General features: G+C 55.6%; 6 protein-coding genes across 6 annotated transcripts; 3 read left to right on the top strand and 3 right to left on the bottom strand.

The window, feature by feature from the left end:
• Window positions 1-1,854: 1,854 nt before the first annotated feature.
• Window positions 1,855-6,237, top strand: MGA2 (the record flags this gene model as incomplete). Its single annotated transcript, XM_032019466.2, has 3 exons — window positions 1,855-2,514; window positions 2,563-6,027; window positions 6,079-6,237. The coding sequence occupies 3 exons, from the start codon at window positions 1,855-1,857 to the stop codon at window positions 6,235-6,237; spliced, it is 4,284 nt and encodes a 1,427-aa protein (XP_031883238.2).
• A 1,850-nt stretch (window positions 6,238-8,087) lies between these two features.
• On the bottom strand, window positions 8,088-9,551 carry CGGC5_v010005 (uncharacterized protein; the record flags this gene model as incomplete). Its single annotated transcript, XM_032019465.1, has 1 exon — window positions 8,088-9,551. The coding sequence occupies one exon, from the start codon at window positions 9,549-9,551 to the stop codon at window positions 8,088-8,090; it is 1,464 nt and encodes a 487-aa protein (XP_031883237.1).
• Window positions 9,552-11,198: 1,647 nt separating this feature from the next.
• On the bottom strand, window positions 11,199-12,898 carry veA (Developmental and secondary metabolism regulator veA; the record flags this gene model as incomplete). Its single annotated transcript, XM_032019464.2, has 2 exons — window positions 11,199-12,679; window positions 12,745-12,898. 2 exons carry the CDS (start codon window positions 12,896-12,898, stop codon window positions 11,199-11,201), a joined length of 1,635 nt encoding a protein of 544 aa, XP_031883236.2.
• Window positions 12,899-12,907: 9 nt separating this feature from the next.
• On the bottom strand, window positions 12,908-13,574 carry CGGC5_v010003 (uncharacterized protein; the record flags this gene model as incomplete). The annotated part of the gene is made up of 3 exons (XM_032019463.2): window positions 12,908-12,982; window positions 13,160-13,212; window positions 13,271-13,574. The coding sequence occupies 3 exons, from the start codon at window positions 13,572-13,574 to the stop codon at window positions 12,908-12,910; spliced, it is 432 nt and encodes a 143-aa protein (XP_031883235.2).
• Window positions 13,575-14,131: 557 nt separating this feature from the next.
• On the top strand, window positions 14,132-15,445 carry CGGC5_v010002 (uncharacterized protein; the record flags this gene model as incomplete). The annotated part of the gene is made up of 1 exon (XM_032034792.1): window positions 14,132-15,445. One exon carries the CDS (start codon window positions 14,132-14,134, stop codon window positions 15,443-15,445), a length of 1,314 nt encoding a protein of 437 aa, XP_031886165.1.
• A 1,557-nt stretch (window positions 15,446-17,002) lies between these two features.
• On the top strand, window positions 17,003-17,945 carry CGGC5_v010001 (uncharacterized protein; the record flags this gene model as incomplete). The annotated part of the gene is made up of 4 exons (XM_066152247.1): window positions 17,003-17,180; window positions 17,239-17,422; window positions 17,561-17,669; window positions 17,721-17,945. 4 exons carry the CDS (start codon window positions 17,003-17,005, stop codon window positions 17,943-17,945), a joined length of 696 nt encoding a protein of 231 aa, XP_066008375.1.
• Window positions 17,946-19,540: the final 1,595 nt, after the last annotated feature.

Below are 19,540 nucleotides of genomic sequence, written 5' to 3'. Positions count from 1 at the left end.
CTACCTACACCACAACGTCCTGCAAGGTAGATCGGAGGAGGGACGGTTTGATAGCGGACAAGATTCAGACCGGACATGATCGTACTCGTTCAGTCCTGCATCCCAACCTTGCCCGAGCTTGCGTCAGGTCGCTTCCTATCTTCGGCCGCCTATCTACTTAACTCGATGCTATTGCTATCCTTGACGCCGCACATAGACGCCGCCGCTGCGTCTGGCCCTGCATTTGGCTGATGTATAAGCACACACAACAACAACACACAGGCACACATCACCGACTTTAGGCTCCGTGGCTCCCAATTCACAAACAATCAAAACGCCTTCGCTCCACATTTCGTTCCATTTCGCCATTATTGGTGCTGTCGACGTGTCTGTGCCTGTGTTTTTGATTCGGCTGCTGCCCGGGTTGCCGCACCAGACGTACCAGAGTGGCTCTCTGAACCTCGCTCGTTGCATACGGACCGACCTCTGTTTCGGAGTCTTTTTGGAGAGCAGGTTCTGGAGGGGCGTTGTTCTTTGCGCCGCTCTTCACTCCAATTGAGCCAAAAATCCATCGAGAGTTGTTGCCTCTTCTCTTCATCCCAGAAACCTCGCCGGTCACCGGGGGTCAAGGTTGCACAACACCGATCGACATCCCGTCTGCTCGTTGATACCACCACCCTCTACTCTGTACCGCACAGCCGTCTGGACATTCCTATCTTCCATCTCTCCTCAACGGCCGACGCACCACCACCAACACCATCGGTCTGGACGTACTGCAACTGGCTTTGGCACGACGGACATTGACTAGACTGATTGGCATCATCTATCCCCCCGATTTGCGCCGCCCATTGTGCCCCTCCCCCTGTTCAGTCCAGGGCAGGGCAGCAGTTTTGGAGTCACCGCTCAGAGGGACAGGTTCATTTTTGAGACATTGTTACCGCCTCGACTGTCCGTCCGTACGTACATGCGCCCAGCACCAAGACGTTTGCTAGCTGGATGCTGGCGACGAATAGACCAGAGAAGCCACAGACCAAGACACGCTGCCTCCGGTTCTGGGCGTACAATTTCCGTGCAGGCTTTTCCTGCCTCCCTCTGCCCATCCTAACCTAACCTAACCTAATATTACCACTCCCCTTCTCGAACGGGGAAACAAGAAAAAAAAAAACCAATCTAACGAGTCCCTCGCACACTTTCTCACTCCCATACTCTCCAACTTTCTCCGGCGACAATTCTCTCGGGCAGAAAGAAAGAAAGACAGACAGACAGACAGACAGAGAGAGACGAAATTCGCGTTCCCGGCGCCACGATGAACTCCTAGGTCGCCCTACCCATCTGCTACGTATCAGCTCCGCACCGTACAGATTGCACTCTGCAACGAAGCGAACCTACGAACGACAGGCACCAGGCCGCTATCCTAGGTGACAACCTACCGTCTACCGTACCTACCTTGCCGCACAATTCCTCCGACGGCATTTCCTCAGGGTCTGTTGCACCGTGTATCCGCACCGGCCGCACCGCCCCCCGCGACACTCATCTGCGCAGTGTGCCCAGCCCAGCCCGGCCCTGCCCAGTGCGACACACCTGCTTCCGCACTCCCACTCCCACTTTTACTCGCACCTTCGCCCTCTCGCAGTCGTGGCCTCCTTGCAAAACTGTGAACTCGCGACTCCCACGTCGGACTCGCATTAGAGGGACACAGTGCTGTGGGCCCCCACTCCACCGCCTGGGCTACACCACTTTACCACGAGACGCCCTTTTCCCCACAACATCCCCAGACCGAGCTTTCACCACCTCCCCTTTCGTCGCCATCTCCGTCCTTGTCGCCGTCGTCGTCGGCTTCAACTTCCATCCTCGATCATTGCTGCTGGTCAAGGTATGACGACTGCTGGTGCCGCTGTCGGTGCCAGCCCTATACCACACGCCACGGTTATGTCCGCCACCATCGACTTCGAAGAGTTCTTGGAATACGACGAGGAAGGCTTCGGTGCCGCGAACTCGATGCCCAACTTCGACCTCCCCAATCCCAACGCCCTCAAGTTCCTCGAATCATCGCAGTCGCTGCACGAATCCAAGTCTCTCGAGCCCCAGGCCACCCTGCTGGCCAACGGCACCGTCGCCGCTGGATCACCCGACTCCCTCGTCGACTCATTCCGAGACTCGTCCTCCGATTCCGCCTCGTCGAAAAGGACCGGTAGCTCCGCCTCCGGAAAGACGGCCTTAACAGCGGGCGACGTGATGATGACAGATGGAGCCGATATCAAGCCTGACTGGGAGACTGCGGCCTTCGCCGACCGCCCGGAAGACAGCGTCTACCTCTTCGGCGGGAACGCCGACGCGACGCTGCCGGGCCTCGACATGGGCGACGACAGATTCATGGAAGAGTCGTTTGACTTCGAAAGCGCGTCCAGCAGTCCGGACGCTATCAGCGCTGTCAACATGGAATCACCAGAGATGCCCACCATTCACACCAATGACCCGCAGAAGGCTCCCCCTCCGAGCAATACCAGAGCCGGAAATCACGCCAAGAGGAATTCCGTGAGTCTTACGCTGAACGGTATCGTGAGATCCGACTAATGTTTCCAGCAATACTCCATTTCGCAGCCCATGAACGGACTGAAAATGACCAACTCGAGGGAGTGCTCACCAATGTCTCAGAACTTGATAACGAGCCATGAGGCATCCCCTTCAGCCGCCTTCTTCAACAGCTCACCGTCGCCGCGAGGCGCCGGTCAAGATTTTTCGAATGCCGCCACAATGAACGCTATGAACCCGAACGGATTTTGGCCGACGAAAATGGATCCCGCGCAACAACAAATGTTACACAACATGTCTATACAGTCTCAATTTCACGCACACGATGGTCTACCAGTCATGCCACAACATATGCCGATGTTTACCCAACCCAGCTACGACTTCCTCAACCGTGGGTGTCGGTTGACGATCCACCCAACGCCAACAAAGTCCCGCGTCGAGACTCAAATTCCCATCAAGATGACTCTCTTCCCGCTTCCTCATGGCATCAAGCGCCTCCACCTGCCCACACATACCATCTCGAAGCCAAAGTTACTAGCGAAGCCACCAGTCGAGCGTTCTCAGGACACATTGGAGCTCTACACCATGCTAGTGTGCACTAGTGCCATGGTCAGCGAGGATAACAAGCGCAAGGCCTTCCAGCGCGCCGCAGCCGCCACCCACAGCCCTTCCTTGAACGCCCGATCTGCTAGTGAGGACGATGATGAGGAGAACAAGCCGCAAAACGGAGGCGAAGTTCGCATTTGCAACGGGTGCATCACGCGAGAGAGAAAGCGGGCGGCTAGAAAGAAGATCAAGAAGGTGGAAGAGGAAGAGATGTGGAATCGGGATGAGAACCGGCGCGTGATCGTCTTCAACACCCAGGAGATCAAGGAGTGGCAGACGCCCAACGGTGTCGTATCTGACTCTACCGTAACAGGGCGACCAGAACCGGTAGCTCCTCCTGGAGCGATGCAGGTGGACGCGCCCATGCGTATTGCCTGTTACTGCCGTCACCATGCAGAGAAGCAGGGTTTCCAAGTCATCTTCACCATCAAGGATTGGCAAGACCGCGTTGTCGCCCAAGAAATATCTCAGTCGATCATGATTACCGACGACCACAAGACGCACCCATTGCCGTCATTGCCTCCCGCTGCCTCGACCTCCGAGAACAACCTCGTGCCGATGATGAACACGCCACTGGATACCAGCCCACTCAGCTCGGGGGCTGCTCCGTTCCGTCTGTCGCATTCCAGCTCCGATCTTCAAAGCTTGCAGCGTAACGCACCTCCGGCTCCGGCTCCGTCGTTCCCCGCTGTGAACGCCGTGGCTAAGCAGCCAGCCCCCGCACCCTCGACAACGAATGCTCGCTCTTTGTCTCGGCCCCCGTCCCCGAGTTTACACGCCGGGCCGATGACAAAGAAGCGCAAGGCCAGCGGATCGAGGGTTCCTGCTCATATGACGATGACTCGCTTGGATACGACCCCGCCACCATCTCAGATGCCTGTCAATCCAGTGCCACCGGCAGCCTCTGCTTCCACATCGCCGTTCACGCCTAACCTCACCAACTTCCAGACTCCCCCTGATACTGTGTTCCAAAATGGAGCTCCGTCGAACATCCCACAGCCGTTCGCTACCGGTCCACCGACACCCAACAGTAACGACCAGACCTTGTTCACCAACGCCAACCGATCTGCCAGCATGGAAAATATGGCGATGCCCATGTTCTCAGCCCCTGCATCAGCCCACCAAAGTCGCGCTGCAAGCCCGAGTAGACTGGCAAACGGTGTGAACCCTGTACAACAAGGTCAATTCAATACCATGCAATATCTTCCCACTGCGGTTGCTCCAGCACGGCCTCAGCCAACCATTCACAAAATCATTCCCAACGAAGGACCTAAGTGTGGTGGCATCGAGGTGACCATTCTTGGCGCGAGCTTCTACCAGGGCTTGGAGGTACTTTTCGGAGACCAGAAGGCCACAACCACCACCTTCTGGGGCGAGTCCTCCTTGGTGTGCCTCTTGCCACCGGCGCCCGTCGCTGGGCCAGTCGTGGTTACTTTCAAACAAAGCCAAGCTCAAGCCGGACAGCCCTTCAGTGCCCTCTCTAAGCAGAATCAAGTATTTAAGTATATTGATGACGACGAGGAGAAGCTCATTCGCACCGCGCTCTCGATTCTTGGCCACAAGATGTCTGGTCAGTTGGTTGACGTCAAGGAGCTTGCTCAACGCATCATTGGTCAAGGAGATTCCAGTTGGGGCGGTCCTGGCCCCTCGGGCAACGGTGGGTTTGGCGGAAACACCTTCAACATGAGCACGGAATCCCAGCTGTTGAAGTTGCTTGAGTTGATCGACCTTGACGACAACCCGAGGATGTCTCGCCTGGATCTTAGGAGAAACACAGGCCACACCATGCTGCATATGGGTTGCGCTCTGGGATACCATCGTTTCGTTGCTGGGTTGCTTGCGCGTGGTTCTAATCCGGACCTCCGGGACAAGGGCGGCTTTACTCCCATGCATCTGGCGGCAATGAATGACAACGAATCCATCGTTCGCAAGCTCATGCAGGCCGGCGCTGACCCTACGATCCGTAGTCTTTCGGGACTGCGGCCGGCTGACGTTGCTCAATCACGCAAGGTGGTTGAGCATATCCGTCGCTGCGAGCGTCACATTCGGTCCCGCAGCGGAGGTTCTCTTCACAGCAGAGCCAGTAGTGCCGCTTCGCTGCGGTCTCTGTGGGACCCTCTCGGCATGTCCAGCGAGGAAGAATCTGCAGACGACGGTGAGGAGAGCCCCGAATACTCATCTGGCGACTACGAGGACGAAGAAGAGGAGGAGGACTCATGGCTCGACATGCGCCGTCGTTCCAGTGGGCATGCGTTCACCCCTCGTCCAGACCGACAAGCACTGCAACGAGGTCACGATGAGGTTGAGCCAGGCCTCGCATCACCGACCACCGCCATAGCCTCGGCCGTGAGGGATCAATTTGCTGCTCAGATTCAGCAGTTCCAGCAAGCGATGGCACATTTTCCCAACCTGCCTCAAATGCCGGCATTGCCAAGAATGCCCATGTTGCCGGACTACCAGGCGTATCTTCAGCAGAACCCGTTCATGGGTAGAGTTACTTCGCTGATGCCTGGTATGTCAACCTCTAGACCAGGATCGTCAGGCGATGAAAACCCGCGACAAATGGACGGGCGTTGGTGGGATCTGTCAGCCTTCAGAACCACCAACAACAACTCAGCTCCGCCACCGGCATACGACGAGATCTTCCCTCAGGAGGAGCTTGACCGCAAGCAAGCCGCGGCTTTGAATTCTGCTGCTGAGGCTGTTGCGGACAGATCTATCGCTGTCGGAACCCAAATCACTGAGACCGTTGAGATATCGGAGGCTTCATCAAGCACGACGCCAGTTCCGAGTGTGCTCAAGATCGGCCGCAAGAGTGCCATCACCAAAGAGCAGCAACAAAACTTCCTCAGGGCGCGCGAGGCCAAGTTCAAGGGGATGCGTAGCGACAAGAACTTGTGGTTCGTCTGGGTAAGTAAACCAACTCAACATTGTCATCCAACACACGCTAACGTCCTTCAGATCCCGCTCCTCACCTGCATACTGGGTGTGATGCTGTACAGCCGATTCCCTCAGTACTTCGCCATGCTTTGGGCCGTCATCCTTCGTTCGGCTGCAAAGTTTGACCAGGTGCCCGACATGGTCAGAAATGTCCAGGACCGCGTCGTCGAGGTACTATAAATCATTTTGTTACATTGCAACCGCTTCGCTTTTACGAGAGACACAACAGAGTTCCTCCTTTATTCGCGGTTTCGGATCTACGAGATAGGGAGAACAGGAGTTAGTGCGTCTGGGAAACGAGGAGCAATGTTCATTCAGTTCCTCTAATGAGCATTGGAGGGGGGGACTTGGTGCGGCCGGGAGTGCCGCACCGTTCGTTCTATGCAGGCGGGAGGTCTCGGATATCGACATCGCACAGCCAACAGCGCTGCTTCTAGGGCAAAAAGCCAGTTTTCTTATCGTTTTCACGGAACCAGTAAGCCTCCTCACTGGGAACATTAGCTTCCATCTTTTCTTGAATTTTCTTCTTGTTTGAGCTCTTCTTCATTCATTGGAGTATCGCGTGGGAAAGCCTCGGTCGACCGTTTTGCTGGGACGGAGAAGTAGATATCCGAGGAGGTCTTGATGACCTTGGGTGGATACGGGCTGTATGTAGTATATACACAGCGAAGTTACTGACGAGCTGCGTTGTCTTATATAGAGGGCGTAAATGTATGTCGGTATAGGCCGTGGAATAATGTCACACTGGTACATTGAAAGAAATCGTTTCATTACCGTGCTCAAACATGCAGGTTTGCTTTGTAAACGAAATGTAGCCATTGTACACACATCCAGACCGGCTATCCAGAATCCTTCAACGACAGGGAGCTTGGATGTGGACGTTTACTGGCCTTGGGGGAAATGCTCACTCGCGGTAGAAGGGTTGGTTGGATGTGTGTGGTCTTGTGCTGTGAATCGTCCGTCTCGCCCGCGATGCTGAACACGCCTCAAAAGCCTGCTAAGCATTTTCTTCTACGCCACTCAACAGGAACCAAACTGTTTCATCCTCTCACTACCAATTCAAAGCCTGAGTGAAACATGAATGTCGTCGACGGGGGTCAAGTTCATATATATTCAGCCAAGTCATCCATCCCAACCCCATACCTCATGACTAGACATGCCACGAACAGAAGGTCTCCCACACCTCTCTTCTCTCTCGCGCGTGCCATAGCATCTTCCACCTCCTCACAAACACCAACACGTTTCACAAACGAAGACGGCACACGTACACAAAACTCGAAAAGTGTTTTTTCCATAACCCCATACACACACACACCCCGACGTATTCCCCGTCCCATTTCGACACATGCCAGGTCATGTACAGCGAGCGCATCGTTACGGAGGGGGATAAGTAAAAAGACATTCGAAACCCCGTCAACCCCCTCCTTCCATACCCTCTCTCTCACTCTACTCCTCTCGGCGTAGGTGGAAACTGGTGTGAAGGAAAGAGGGTGTCGAGACCGCGGAATGTCGCTACATACACGAAGAGAGGAAGAGCCGTTCGTTCCTCCGATAACATAAAAACCTCGAGGAGGGGGGCGGGCCCCAGTTACGGGATGCCTCCTCCTATCCCTCCCCCTTGTTCTTTTTTTCTCCCTTTTCTCACACCACCGATCGTTCCTTTCCGAGTTTCATCCTGCCTCCAATCCGTCTTGTCTCGTTTGGGATACCAACGTCTTCCTCATCATCATTGCGTCCACCGAGGGTTTTCCCGCAAGGTCATGGAAACACACAAGATTGATAAGGAGTATCTTCTCCCGATCCGAGTGACAGCATGGCAAAACAATGCGTCGTACTGCGCGGTCGAATGCTGATTTCATAAAAAAGCAAAAGAAAGAATAGAGAGTGGTCATTTCATGTCGTCAAAGTCGTAAAGCTCGTCGAGATTCAAAGAACGCCAGACGCCACTTCCCACATCCAAATCCGCCACATATGTAATGGGCCCGTCCACCGGTGCAAAAAGGCAGCAAACACTTCGCTTGCCTCTTGACTTAGGTGAACCGCATGCCTCTCCAGCGCCCGGGAAGCTCGCGCTCCTGCACAGGGATGCTGTTGTGGTTCTCCCCCTCAAAGCCGAACCCGCCGTGGCTCTTGTACTGCTCAGGTACGCACGGCACGGAGGGGACGCCGTGGTTCGAGTTGGGTCGGAGGCCGAGAGGCTCTGCCGCTCTGCGGATGCCGCGCGACGTCCACGCCCGCGCGGACTCGACAAAAGACCGCCGCGAGTCATTCGAGTCGATGCTGCTACGGGTGCTGGCGGCGTAGAGCGGGTTCGGGGGTGCAAAGTCCGTGTCCATGGGGCCGGAGTACGAGGCCGACGGGGCATGTTTGGCGAGCTTGTTGCTTGCGCGGGCCGAGTTGCTGAATGATCGTCTGACGAAGACTCCACTGCGAGGGGGCGGCGGGGGCATGTAATTCGGCGGGGGAGGAGGGGCTGCGTAGTTGGGCGGCGGGGGAGGGGCCATCGATTCGGAGTGCGAATGCATGTGAGAGCGCGGTTTTCGTAGACCGGGGAGGGAGAGGTCAACAGAGATGCGTGAGGCAGACTTGCGCAGCTTCTTGACGGCAGACATTTCCTCCTCGTCTTCAAACCCGAAACCGCGCTTGCGGTTGCCGTCGCGAGAGTCTGGCAGGGGTTCCACCTCATCCTGCGTTGAAGGCAGGGGCCACTGTCCCGACATGCGCTCCGCAAACGACTTCTTGTCAACAGGGGGTTTGGTTGAGTACATGGTGCTTGACGGAGCGATGTTTGGTGGAGGAGGCTGGCGCGTGGAGCGGATGGCGTGCGCGTCGAAGAAACCGTCCTTCATCAGCTGCTGGTAGCTGGCCATGATCTCCTCCCTAGAAGGCATGCCCGCACCGTTGGCTAGGGTCGGCGCCGGGACAGCGTTCGCACTGCCGAACCCTCCAGCTCCGCCTCCGGTGGCGAGAAGCTTGCCGTCCAGGCTGAGCGGGCGCTTAGCCCCCCTATCCTTATCCCTGACAAAGCTCAGCTTCTCGCGGAGACCGCCCCAGAACCCCTTCTTTGCGACGTGGCTGCTAGCCGAACTGGCGGGCCTCTTAACCTCGCCATACGTGACCGTCGGCTGGTTCACGGAGGGGTGTTGTTGTTGCTGGTGGTGGTTTTGCGACGACAACAGCGACTGGGAAGACTTGTGGTGTTGAGGCTTGGGCGGGGACAGGACGCCGGCGTCGGGGGCCTCGACGTAGAAATCCATGCGGAAGCGACGGGCAATCTCGGTCGAGTCTTCAGGGCCGAGGAAGTTGGGAGGTGGTGCGGCGGAGGTACGGTCGTTCATGGAGCCCTCGACGAAGCGGGAGTTTGCACGCTGCGTAGAGTTTGCGCGCTTAGCCGTAGGTCGCTGCGCAGATGCAAACGCATTCGTCGGGGGAGGGGCCATGACTGGGTGAGAGTTCAGAGGACCGGGGGATTGAGGATCGTCGATTTGCATCATGGTTGATAGCGGACGCGATTCGGTTGTGCTCGGGTTGTGAGTTGATCTGGTTCTCTTACTCGAGGTGGAAACAGAGCCCCCTCTGCCCTAGCTAACAAGATTGATCGTGGTCTCGCGATGAGAAGGGGGGTTGAAATGCGATTAAATGGTAGGTATCGAGAGGAGGGGGATTGTTGGTGGCAGCAAGGCAGCGAGCGCCGTTGGGTTTTTGTTTACTTGCCCGTGCCGTCGCACCATCCGCACCCACGCGCTCCCGCAACAGCTGCTTTTCAACTTCGGGCTTCTTCCTTGCACGTCTGGGACAGCAGCAGGTTGCGAAGTCGCAGAAAAAGGGATTGGAAAACCTGGAATCGGGTGAAGAAGGTTTATGAAGGGTGAGGGGAAAAGTGGGAAAAGCCAGGTTGATAGTGAGTGGAAGGTAGGTGCGAGAGGGCGATGCGATGGGCTTGGGGTTGAATGTTGATCTTGTAGTATCGGCACTATTGGAAGGGCAACGCGCGATGGAGTTTGCGGTCGGCCGGGGATCGTTGCCCACAGCGAGGTACGCCGGACGCGAGGCCCAAAAGGTAGCGTCTGCCATTGGATTTGGAGGGGAGAGTGGCCCCCGTTGCTCGGGCAAACAAACGCGCCCACCACAGGCTGCGCTGCTAGACCCAAACGCGACCCTCCCGGGGTCCACTTGGCTTGCACCGGCAACTGGTGCCGCCCTCTTCCGCATCCCTCACCTTGCACTTGAATACTGGGGTCTGGTCCGAGCTTGCACCGCTGAAGCACGTGACGCTTGGACCTTTGCCAGACAACCACACAACCTATGGATACCTTATCTAGGTACCTACCTTACCTTAAGGTGAGGTGCCTTGGGTAGGGAGCGGATAGGTAGATCGAATGAAAATCTACTTACGTCTGGTGCTGTCATGTCCAAGTCAGCCTCGTCAAGCTTAACGTCCTTCCAGCGGCACCGCACGATCCGGAGACCGAGCGTCCTCACCCACTGCAGAAGCACTGAACCACAGGCAGACGGGAAACAAAATCCTCCCCACACTTCGTATCTCACTGGCAATAGGTTCACATTGGAAATCGAGAGCATCAAGTTTCAAAGATATTCCCTATTTCCCTATGCAGGATACCCAACTGTGACTGCTGCAGCGTGTACATGCCGCGTGACCAAAAAATGATACAGTACCCCAAAACCCTTTGACAGAGGAAATCAGGCCAGCAGATGATACATTACAACCACATCAAGTGTGTCCGCGTCTTCATTGCCCTGAGTCGTTTCTTTTTGTAATCCAATTTGAATCATGCCGCAAACCATTCCCTATCAACCAAACGATTGTAAAAACACAAAAAGGAAATGAGGAAGGGGGGGTGATGCCAAGAGAACATCGCCAACGTGATGAGGGTTTTCGTGTATGGATTTGGACACACAAATGAAAAGGCGTGTCGAAAACGCCACGTTGAAGTCCGTGATATTTACAGTCGAAGAGTAAGAAGAAATTGAAAAATCCTTCCGAATGCCATGGGGTGCCGGAAAACGCCTCGAGTCCAAGTGCTCGCCCGCCCTTGGTGCCGATCATGCTATATAAGCCAAAGTCCCCGTCCGCATTAGTCGTAGTCAAAACACCGTTATTTGTATGCATCCGCCCTCATCTATTGCTCACTGTAGCTGCCATTCGGCTTGGTCACGGTTGTACCGCCAGCACGCTTGTAAGTCATGCTCTCGGCATCACGAAGGCCGTACATGGGTGCGCGGTGATGAGTTTCGGACGGGCGCTGGCCGTCATACAGAGGGCGCTGGTAGTCCTGGAAGGTGTCCGAGTAGCCACGCTTGGAACCGGCGCGAGCCAGCTCCAAAGGAGGAGGCAAGTTGGGGCTGGCCTCGATGATGTCGCTCCCACGCAGCATGTGAGCTGGCAGAGGCGGGGCAGGCAGACTGGAAAGGGGAGGAAGGACCACAGAAGACCTGCTGTTGTCGGCCAAGGGCGCCATACGCGGGTAAGAGTACGAGTCTCTGCGCGGGTCGGAGTCGCGACGCATGTAGTCGACGTCTCTGGGGACGTGGGTGGACGGAGACTGGGGCACCATCATGGAACCTCTTCTATCGTACGAGCCATGGGGAGTCGGGGGCGGGTTGCTCGGGGCATATTGTGAGCTAGGTCTGCTAGAGTAGCTATGGCTAGGGGCCTGGTGGTACGGCGAAGGCTGGTTGGAGTAGTACGATGCCGTGGGAGAGGGCGGAGGAGGCTGAGCCATGGGCTGAGCGTGCTGGGGAGGGTACGGCGCGCTGGACGACGAATCTCCAAATCGGAGGTACGAGTTTGAAGCCGGGGCAGCACCAGCCACGTGAGGTGGAGGAGGGGGAGGCGGCGGCTGGAAAGACTCCACGGCAGACGGCCTCCTTTCTGGCACCACAGGTGCAGGTGCCTGTGGGTACGCGGCGCGATGCTCGCTGCTGTTACTCACTGATCTGGCGCGGTATGGACCTGCGTTGCTTCGTAGTTCTGGCGTTTGTGTCCTCCTGCTGTTTCTGTACTCGTTCTCTGGGTTGCTGTTCTCGAATTCGTTGCCCGCTGGCTTGCCTTCACGACGTCTCATGCGGACATCACGTCTGATACGGACACGACAGCCCTGTTCTGAGATAGTCTTGCTCAGGTGCGTGCTTTCAGTCAGTCCAGGGAACTTCTTGGCACTGTAAACGCTAAACGGGATGGATTTGACGGGCATTCTCCAGTTGAAGCAAGGCTGGTCGTCTTCGGCGGGATCGCTGTCATGATCCCGGTCTTCGGGATTTTTAATCTCCTCATACAGGTGGAAAGCTAATACGTAGCGGCCCTCGTGGCGAACTGAGAGGTCTGGGAAGAGGAAATAACCAGCCTCGGATGGGCGGTCCAGATAGGCCATGCCGGAGACAGGCATACCGGTCAAGACAGGAGTCTGACTGCTGGTGGCAGCCGGCGTTTGGACGCGACCATGAGCAATTTGACGTGCCGGGGCAAGTTCAGCAAACAGAAAGAAGTTGCCGTTGTAGGCCATGGTAACATCCTTAGCATCCTCTCTGTTAGGAGTTGGGCCCTTGGCCACCTTCAATTGGACAACTGGAGGCGGGTCGACAGGGCGGCGATCGGCGGCAGCTGGTCAACAAGGTTAGCAGAGAATTCATGAGAACCGAGAGGTCGAGATCGTCAAGGTGCCTTACACTTGGAACCGGAACCACAAGCGCGTGCGCGCTCGGGCTGTTGCAATACGTTCATTTCATAGAAGAAATAGCTTCCTCCGCGGGTGCGTCTCTCAACCAGGGATCGAGTTTCCGAGATGTCCTCGATGGACGTCGGTGGTGCGGCGAACATCATCGTGGCGGTTTATGGACTCGAAGTCGTCAAATGGTCGGTGCGAAATTTAGTCGATGCGGCTGGAGGGATATGAAGCAATGTTCTCTGATACCGGCAGGACGTTAGGATTTATTTTCCAACCGATGGGGGCTGCAGCAGCCCAAGCGTTGGCAACGACGTGATGTGCTGATTTATAAGAATCCGCGCAGCTGGGAAACCCCGTAGAACGAAACGCAGCAGGGCGTCTGGGCTGCTTCCACCAGGCGGCAGGAGGCAACTCACTTTATAGATGGCGGCACGGTGCAGTGGCGGCGTTCCTATTTCGATCCTCCACTCTGTACTGATCCAGTCAAGCTCTTGTTGTGGTTGGGGCGATGTGTCGAGTTAAGGAACGTTGTCCAGACGAGGCGAAGGCGACGACTGCGTTGGAGCGGTTGTCGAGGATCGCAGACGACTCGGTGGTGGTTGAGCAAGAGAAGAAGGGGAACGGTGGGTGGGAGATGGGATATGAAGGGGAAGACGGATGGTGAGCGAGTGGGACGACAGGATAGAAAAGAGTGGGAAGCTCAGTGAGGCGTGGAGGGGGAAGGGGAGGGGGAGGGGAAGAAGTTGGAAAGGCGGTCAGCTCAGCGCAGCGCAAACGGCGGCGGGAGGCAGGCAGCACCTCAGGCGGCAGGCGGGCGCCAAGCAGCGCCATGCATCGTGGCTGCGGCTATCCGGATGCGGCTCCACCACGCCATGCAGCTGCTGAGCTTCACCACTGGCGGCACTGGACACTTGTCAGTGCAGTACCTCCAGTACCTCCCCCGCCAATCGCTCTAGCCAGGGCGGGGTTCTTCTCAGGCCTTCTGAGCTGCAGCTAGCTGAGTCCAGTTCAGTGAGCTGTCTCTCAAGCTGCAGCGTCGACTCACCAAGGCACTGTTGCAGTCTGCAGCGAGGCCTGGAGCCACCTCGGGCACGAATCTCTATTCTTCTTTCCGTCTTTCCCAGATACCTGCCGTACGTTATCTTGGGGAAGTCCCTTAGGTAAGACTGAAAAAAACAGCCGAAGCGGACCACCTCACCGAAACTCTGCAAAACTCAATCTTTAGAGAAAGAGACACTCTGCCCCTCACTTTCGTTCACTCGTTCCTCGGCAGACAGCATTCCTCAGAAGCTTCTTCTGGACAGCTTCGACACACGGACGCACACTCAGACACCCGACACAAAAGGCAAAGAAGAACGCACACGCCCACACGCCCCAAATCGCCGAAAATGGGTAGAGAAGACCCCTACAGCTACCCATCATCATCATCCCGCCGGGACTCGAAATGGGATGATAGCGAGGACTCTCTCAGACCCTCCGCCCGCGGCCAGGACTCTTCCTCGTCCTCCTCCAGACCCCGCTCGAGATCACGCTCCGGGACACGCTCGACAAAGACGCACAAGTCCTCAAAATCCTCCAAGTCTTCCCGATCCTCAAAGGCCCCCGAGGTCGTCTCCAAGCCCTCCAAAACCCCCAAAGATCCCCGCGACATGCCTCGCAAACGCAAGTCAACCGGCGGCGAGACCTCGTCCACCACCGCCGCGGCCACAAGCACGAGCACCGAGGTCGCCAGCACCAAAAACTCCAGCAGCGGCAGCACCTTTGGCGTCTCCCCGGCCGGTCTCTTGAGCAACCTCTCGTCTGCATACAGCGTCTTCCAGGCCCTCCCGAACCTCTCAAACCTCACCGGCGGCGGTTCTGCTGCTCCCACGACCCCCAATGGCACCCCCATGACCACCTCCTCCTTCGAGCTCGCCCTCCCCGACACGCCCGTCACGAACCTCCTCAACCCCTCCAACCTCCGCTTCCCCAACTCCCAGGACGTCCTCCATGCCCGCCTGTCCACGAACCTCCCCCGCCACGGCAACGCCTACGTGATCCTCCTCGTCGGCACCCTCCTCACCTCCCACTGGCTCGTCCTCGCCGCCCTCTTCGGCGTCGTCAAGGGCGGCCTCTTCCTCCAGTCCTACAACGGCCGCGACATTGCCCGCGACCTCGGCGTCCGCAAATACGCCTCGTCCCAGCAGCTCATGACCGGCTTCGCCGCCGCCGCCGCCTTCGTCGCCCTCTGGGCCTTCTCCTCCATCTTCAGCGTCGTCCTCACCATCGTCAAGGTCGCCGCCCTCGTCTGCGTCCACGCCGCCTTCTTCGACATCGACGCCGCCCCCAAGGGCCGCCCCATCCACAGGGTCCCCAGCGGACCTGTTCCTACTACACAAGGTGTGCTGAGGCCCGCGGGAACTTCTGCCCTCACGCCGCAGAACGCCGTCGCCTGGGCTGGCCAGCAGATCCGCTCCGTCAGCGAGGGCAACCTCAACCTCAGCGCCGCTGCCGCGCAGGCCAACGGCTGGTTCGCGGGCGAGGGCTTCGTCGAGGGCGACCACGAGGAGTTCGTAGCCATGCCGCGGCCGCCGCGGTCGTCGGGTTCGTTTGACCAGTTCACGCCGCGCAGCGAGGAGGGCGGCGTCGAGGAGATCCCGCGGCCGTGGGGATACCACGAGAACGCAAGGCCACAGAGCTACGTCGCGGGAAGGTCATACTAGAAATTCACAAACGACATCACGAGAAAATAGGGAAAAGAAACATTATTTAGAGTTACGGCGTTCTCTGGTTTCATTGACGTTGGATGGTTCTTTCATGGGAATGTGGAAGCTAAGATTGGCGCTAGATAAAAATAGAAGCTTGCTCTCCCAAGCCATTCCCTGGTTGAAAATGTTTCCGAGTTCACGAAACAATGCACAATGGTTCCTTCCCACGCGGGTCACCCGCGATTGACCTTGCTGCAGGCATGAATTTGCCAAGTCATGACAATTGAGCAGGCGATCCTCACGGAGCTTTACGCAGTGGGGAGGGAGGAATTGGTAATGTCACGATGTTGCTTGCCCAATCGCGTGACCTCGCGTCACCTACACGTGGACTGCCTCCACCACACACAACCGAGGAATTCAGATGGGAGAAATCTTCTTCCTCACGACCAGGGACAGCACCCCAGCGCGCAATGAAAAAGAAAAAAAAGCCTGTCAGACGTCCATCGACACCCACCCCGCCCGCGCGCCACAAGGGCAAGACCGCAGACGGGGACGAGATCATCACCGCTCTCTATACAGCCTGCGAACGAATCGCCGGCCGCCATCCTTGCGGACAGGTCGAGAGCAACCAGAGTTCTTCACTCTAGGGTGCCGAGGATATCACTCATCAACCAGGGTGGGATCTGTGGCTCCTGTAGGGAACCAAGAATAGGTCGAATACTATAGAAATGATTCTCTGAAGTATTGTCGACATGAAGAAAAAAGAAGAAAGAAAATCCTAAGAGAGCCGGAGGGAAGAGAGGTTTATATAGAAGAGCAGAGGGGAGGGGTGTGGGGCGGGCGTGTGCCGCGATCAGTAGGTTTTTCGGCCAATGAGAATTCGGGGGTTGGAGGGTGGGTGCGGTGTGTACGTACTTGGTGCTGCCTGAAAAGTCTGCATCGTGGTGAAATGGGTGGAAAGAGCGGGTTTGGGAGCGCGCTGGGTTGGGTTTTTTGAGGCATCCAGGCAGAAGGAAAATTTCACTCTTGCAACTTGGGATTTGGGTGGGAGAGTGCGTGGGTTGATGCTGCTGGATGAGATGGACGCGACGGCTGTTGTGCTTGATGCCTTCTTGGTCTGCTGGAGATATCCACAGCTGCGATTCGGATGAACTCGTCAGTTTAAAAGGGGAGCAAGCGTCTTGAGGCTGGTGTGCTCTTCACGCAATGAGCGACTGTCTTTTTCCCGGCATGTATCATCGTCTGTTCCAAAGGCATCAGAGTCTTCCGCAGTATCACAGTGTCGGAATCCATGCGGGCGAGATTGCCTCAGCGTCCTTCCTCCGCTCCGTCTGCCTAATCGAGCTTGGTATTCAAGCTTCGTATCGCAGTTGTTGGTTTGCGAGCTCCATGTGTCAACGCCGCACCTTCTGTTCCCTGCAATTTTTTATATGTTGGCTTGGATCGGTACCTTTACCAGGGCGTTATTGATGCCCAGCCCCTGCCTGCTGCCACCTTCTCCTTAACGTTTCCCAACTACAAAACCAGCACGCATCAGGAACGCCAACACGAAAAGAGCGTCCACAAATCACAATGCCAAGCCCAAAGACATTCCCTCCGCCAACCGGTGAATTCTTCAAGCTCTACATGCATCCATCCAACAGCGACAAAGACAAGAACGCCATGATTAACATGTACCAGCTCTATGACTCCTACCACCGGTGTGCAAATCTAGGTCTTACGTATGCTCAGGCGTCGTGGGGCTACACAAGTGAGCCTCCTACCTTCATATTCACCAGATTTCCACTCAACTGATACATCCCCTTTAGTATTACGCACCGCGTATTCGGAGGAATCCAACGCCTTATGGCAAGAAGTGATTGAGAAAATGAAGCGATGGGTAACCCAGTATCTAGTGTATATCGACTATTTGAGGAGTAATAAGTCCGACGCCTCAGTCACTAAGGAGATCGCGAGACGTTTCGCCGTGGACGTTGTTGAGGACCAGGGCGGGTATTCAAAAGCGCTTAGGCACTATCCCAACTTGACGAGCGCCAGCCAGCAAGACATCAAGTCGCTCGTCGAGATTTTTGAGACCTGGCGTGGTAACACTCTCAGCGATGTCGACATGGAGACTAACAGCCGTTATAGCCCCCGGTTCTGCGACTTTCTAGTCATCGACGAAGGTTCTCTCTGCTCGCTCGCTGCACTCCCCGATGAGACGCCGCACTTGGAGCCAGTGAGTCGTGCCGAAAGAATGGTAGGGGCCCTGTTGCTTTGTAAGTAAGGCCTACTTTGACACGATTGATAGGCCCGGAATGCGTTGTATGAGAATTCCTACGTCTGGCTCGTAAACTCACGCGCCGCGAAACGCTTCCAGGGCGTTGAGGACCCGGTCAACTACGATGGGTGCATGAAGCTTAGTGTAGGTGATATCTATGAAGCGTGGTTTGAGAGGGCAGCGAGATTCGAAGACTTGGAGTGGAATTTTGAGCGCGAAGAGAAGGCCGGAGAAAAGTGGTATTCACCAAGATGACAGCTTCCATTGTTACGACACTGCAGGCTAGGTCATTTTTTATGTTACATTTCCATCCACAAATCTCAGGGCTCGACAACCTAATACAGCATGGGCAGATATTTCTGTTTCGAGGTCGTTTCTGGGATCGCAAAATTGTCCTCTGTTTTGCGTAGTTTTTAGAGGTGGGTGGTCTGGCCGATCTTGGAAGAGGCCGCTGGTGTAGTTATGATTACGGCACTGAGGTCTCGTTGTGACCCATTCTGGCGTTCTCTAAGCCGGACTCTATCAGCCATCCAGTGAGACGCAAACCACCGGCCACTACACCTTTAAAAAGATCTATCGTCTTTCAGCAAGCAAATCAAACTTTTGTAAGCTTCTCAAGCTTCCCAGTCCTGCCACCAAGACATGGTGATAGCCCAGGCATGTGCGACAGACAACTTGGAATAAGAGTTATTGAGATAATCTCTCTCTCCTTGCGTCCGAGTGTGAGTATACCTCATCTTTTGCTACTTATTCGGGGAGGTGTTCTTATCTATACGTCAAATCATCGCCATGCCTTTTGCATGAATGGCATATGTGAACGCCGGCTGAAAGCACCACTTTCGCACTTTTTACTGAGCTTTTCAGGAACAACGCTGATTAGATTTGTTTGTTTAACGAATTCAACTCTCAGATCCATGCCTCAAATATATTTCCTGTAGTCTATGAACCGCAGGATACGAATGACCAAGGCCATATCTTGATGGTCTTTCACAATCGGCTGGTTGTGAAGCTTGTGGAAGAATTTGGTATCTCATGGATTGACGTGGACGCACTGCGTTCACGGCAACAATCTCGACGGTAACATGTCCTATTGCCCCTCCCGCAACCTTTTCGTGAGATAATTATCTTTAAAAAATTTCTTCAGTGTACCCAGCTGACATGTCACATTTATAGGCATGCAAATGCCGCATATTGCCTTCGATACAGCGCCCTGGACTCTCCTGGTGTTGTGTTAGTGTCCGCGCTATCGCAGCGTTTCACAAGACATGCTTGATGGTATGCTGGTTATGCGCTATGTTCAAGGCGGTCGAAGGGACGCATGGAAGATGCCTCAAAATTGTCTTTGGAGACCACGCTATCTTTCCTGAGAGCCAAAGAAAGTCGGTCCCAGTATAACAGGGCGTGGTCTGTACGACCTTGAAATTCCACAAGACAATGATCGCCGGATTTGGCGTCAATTCTGGGCTGCTAGATCGTGCTTGACGTGGTGTCAACTCATGAGCTCTATGCTGTGAGCTGGCCTCAGCCCCGCGATGTGACGTGAATGTCAATTATCCCTTGCTTGGCTCTGTCCACGATATCTGTCCGTGGAGGTGTATTTCCACCGACACAAACCAAAATACTCGCCGATGTGAGTGTGTCACGTTTCATAATAGAAGTAGAAGCATGTTTATAGCGAAGTACGACGAAATGACACTCAGTCTGTCACATCTTTACGCTGCATAGATCGCTCCATGCGATTTGCCGTTTCAAACGATCTAGCTGCATCTACCCTGTATTTAAATGTCTGATCTTAAGCATGAACCTCTTCATGCAGATCTACCAAGCTGATAACGTCTGGTGTTGTTCTC

Source organism: Colletotrichum fructicola (genome assembly GCF_000319635.2).
Source record: "Colletotrichum fructicola Nara gc5 chromosome Unknown KSG_Nara_v1_contig05, whole genome shotgun sequence".
Lineage (NCBI taxonomy): Eukaryota > Fungi > Ascomycota > Sordariomycetes > Glomerellales > Glomerellaceae > Colletotrichum > Colletotrichum fructicola.
Note: the sequence above shows the minus strand (reverse complement) of the source record. Positions and strands in the feature narration are given on the sequence as shown.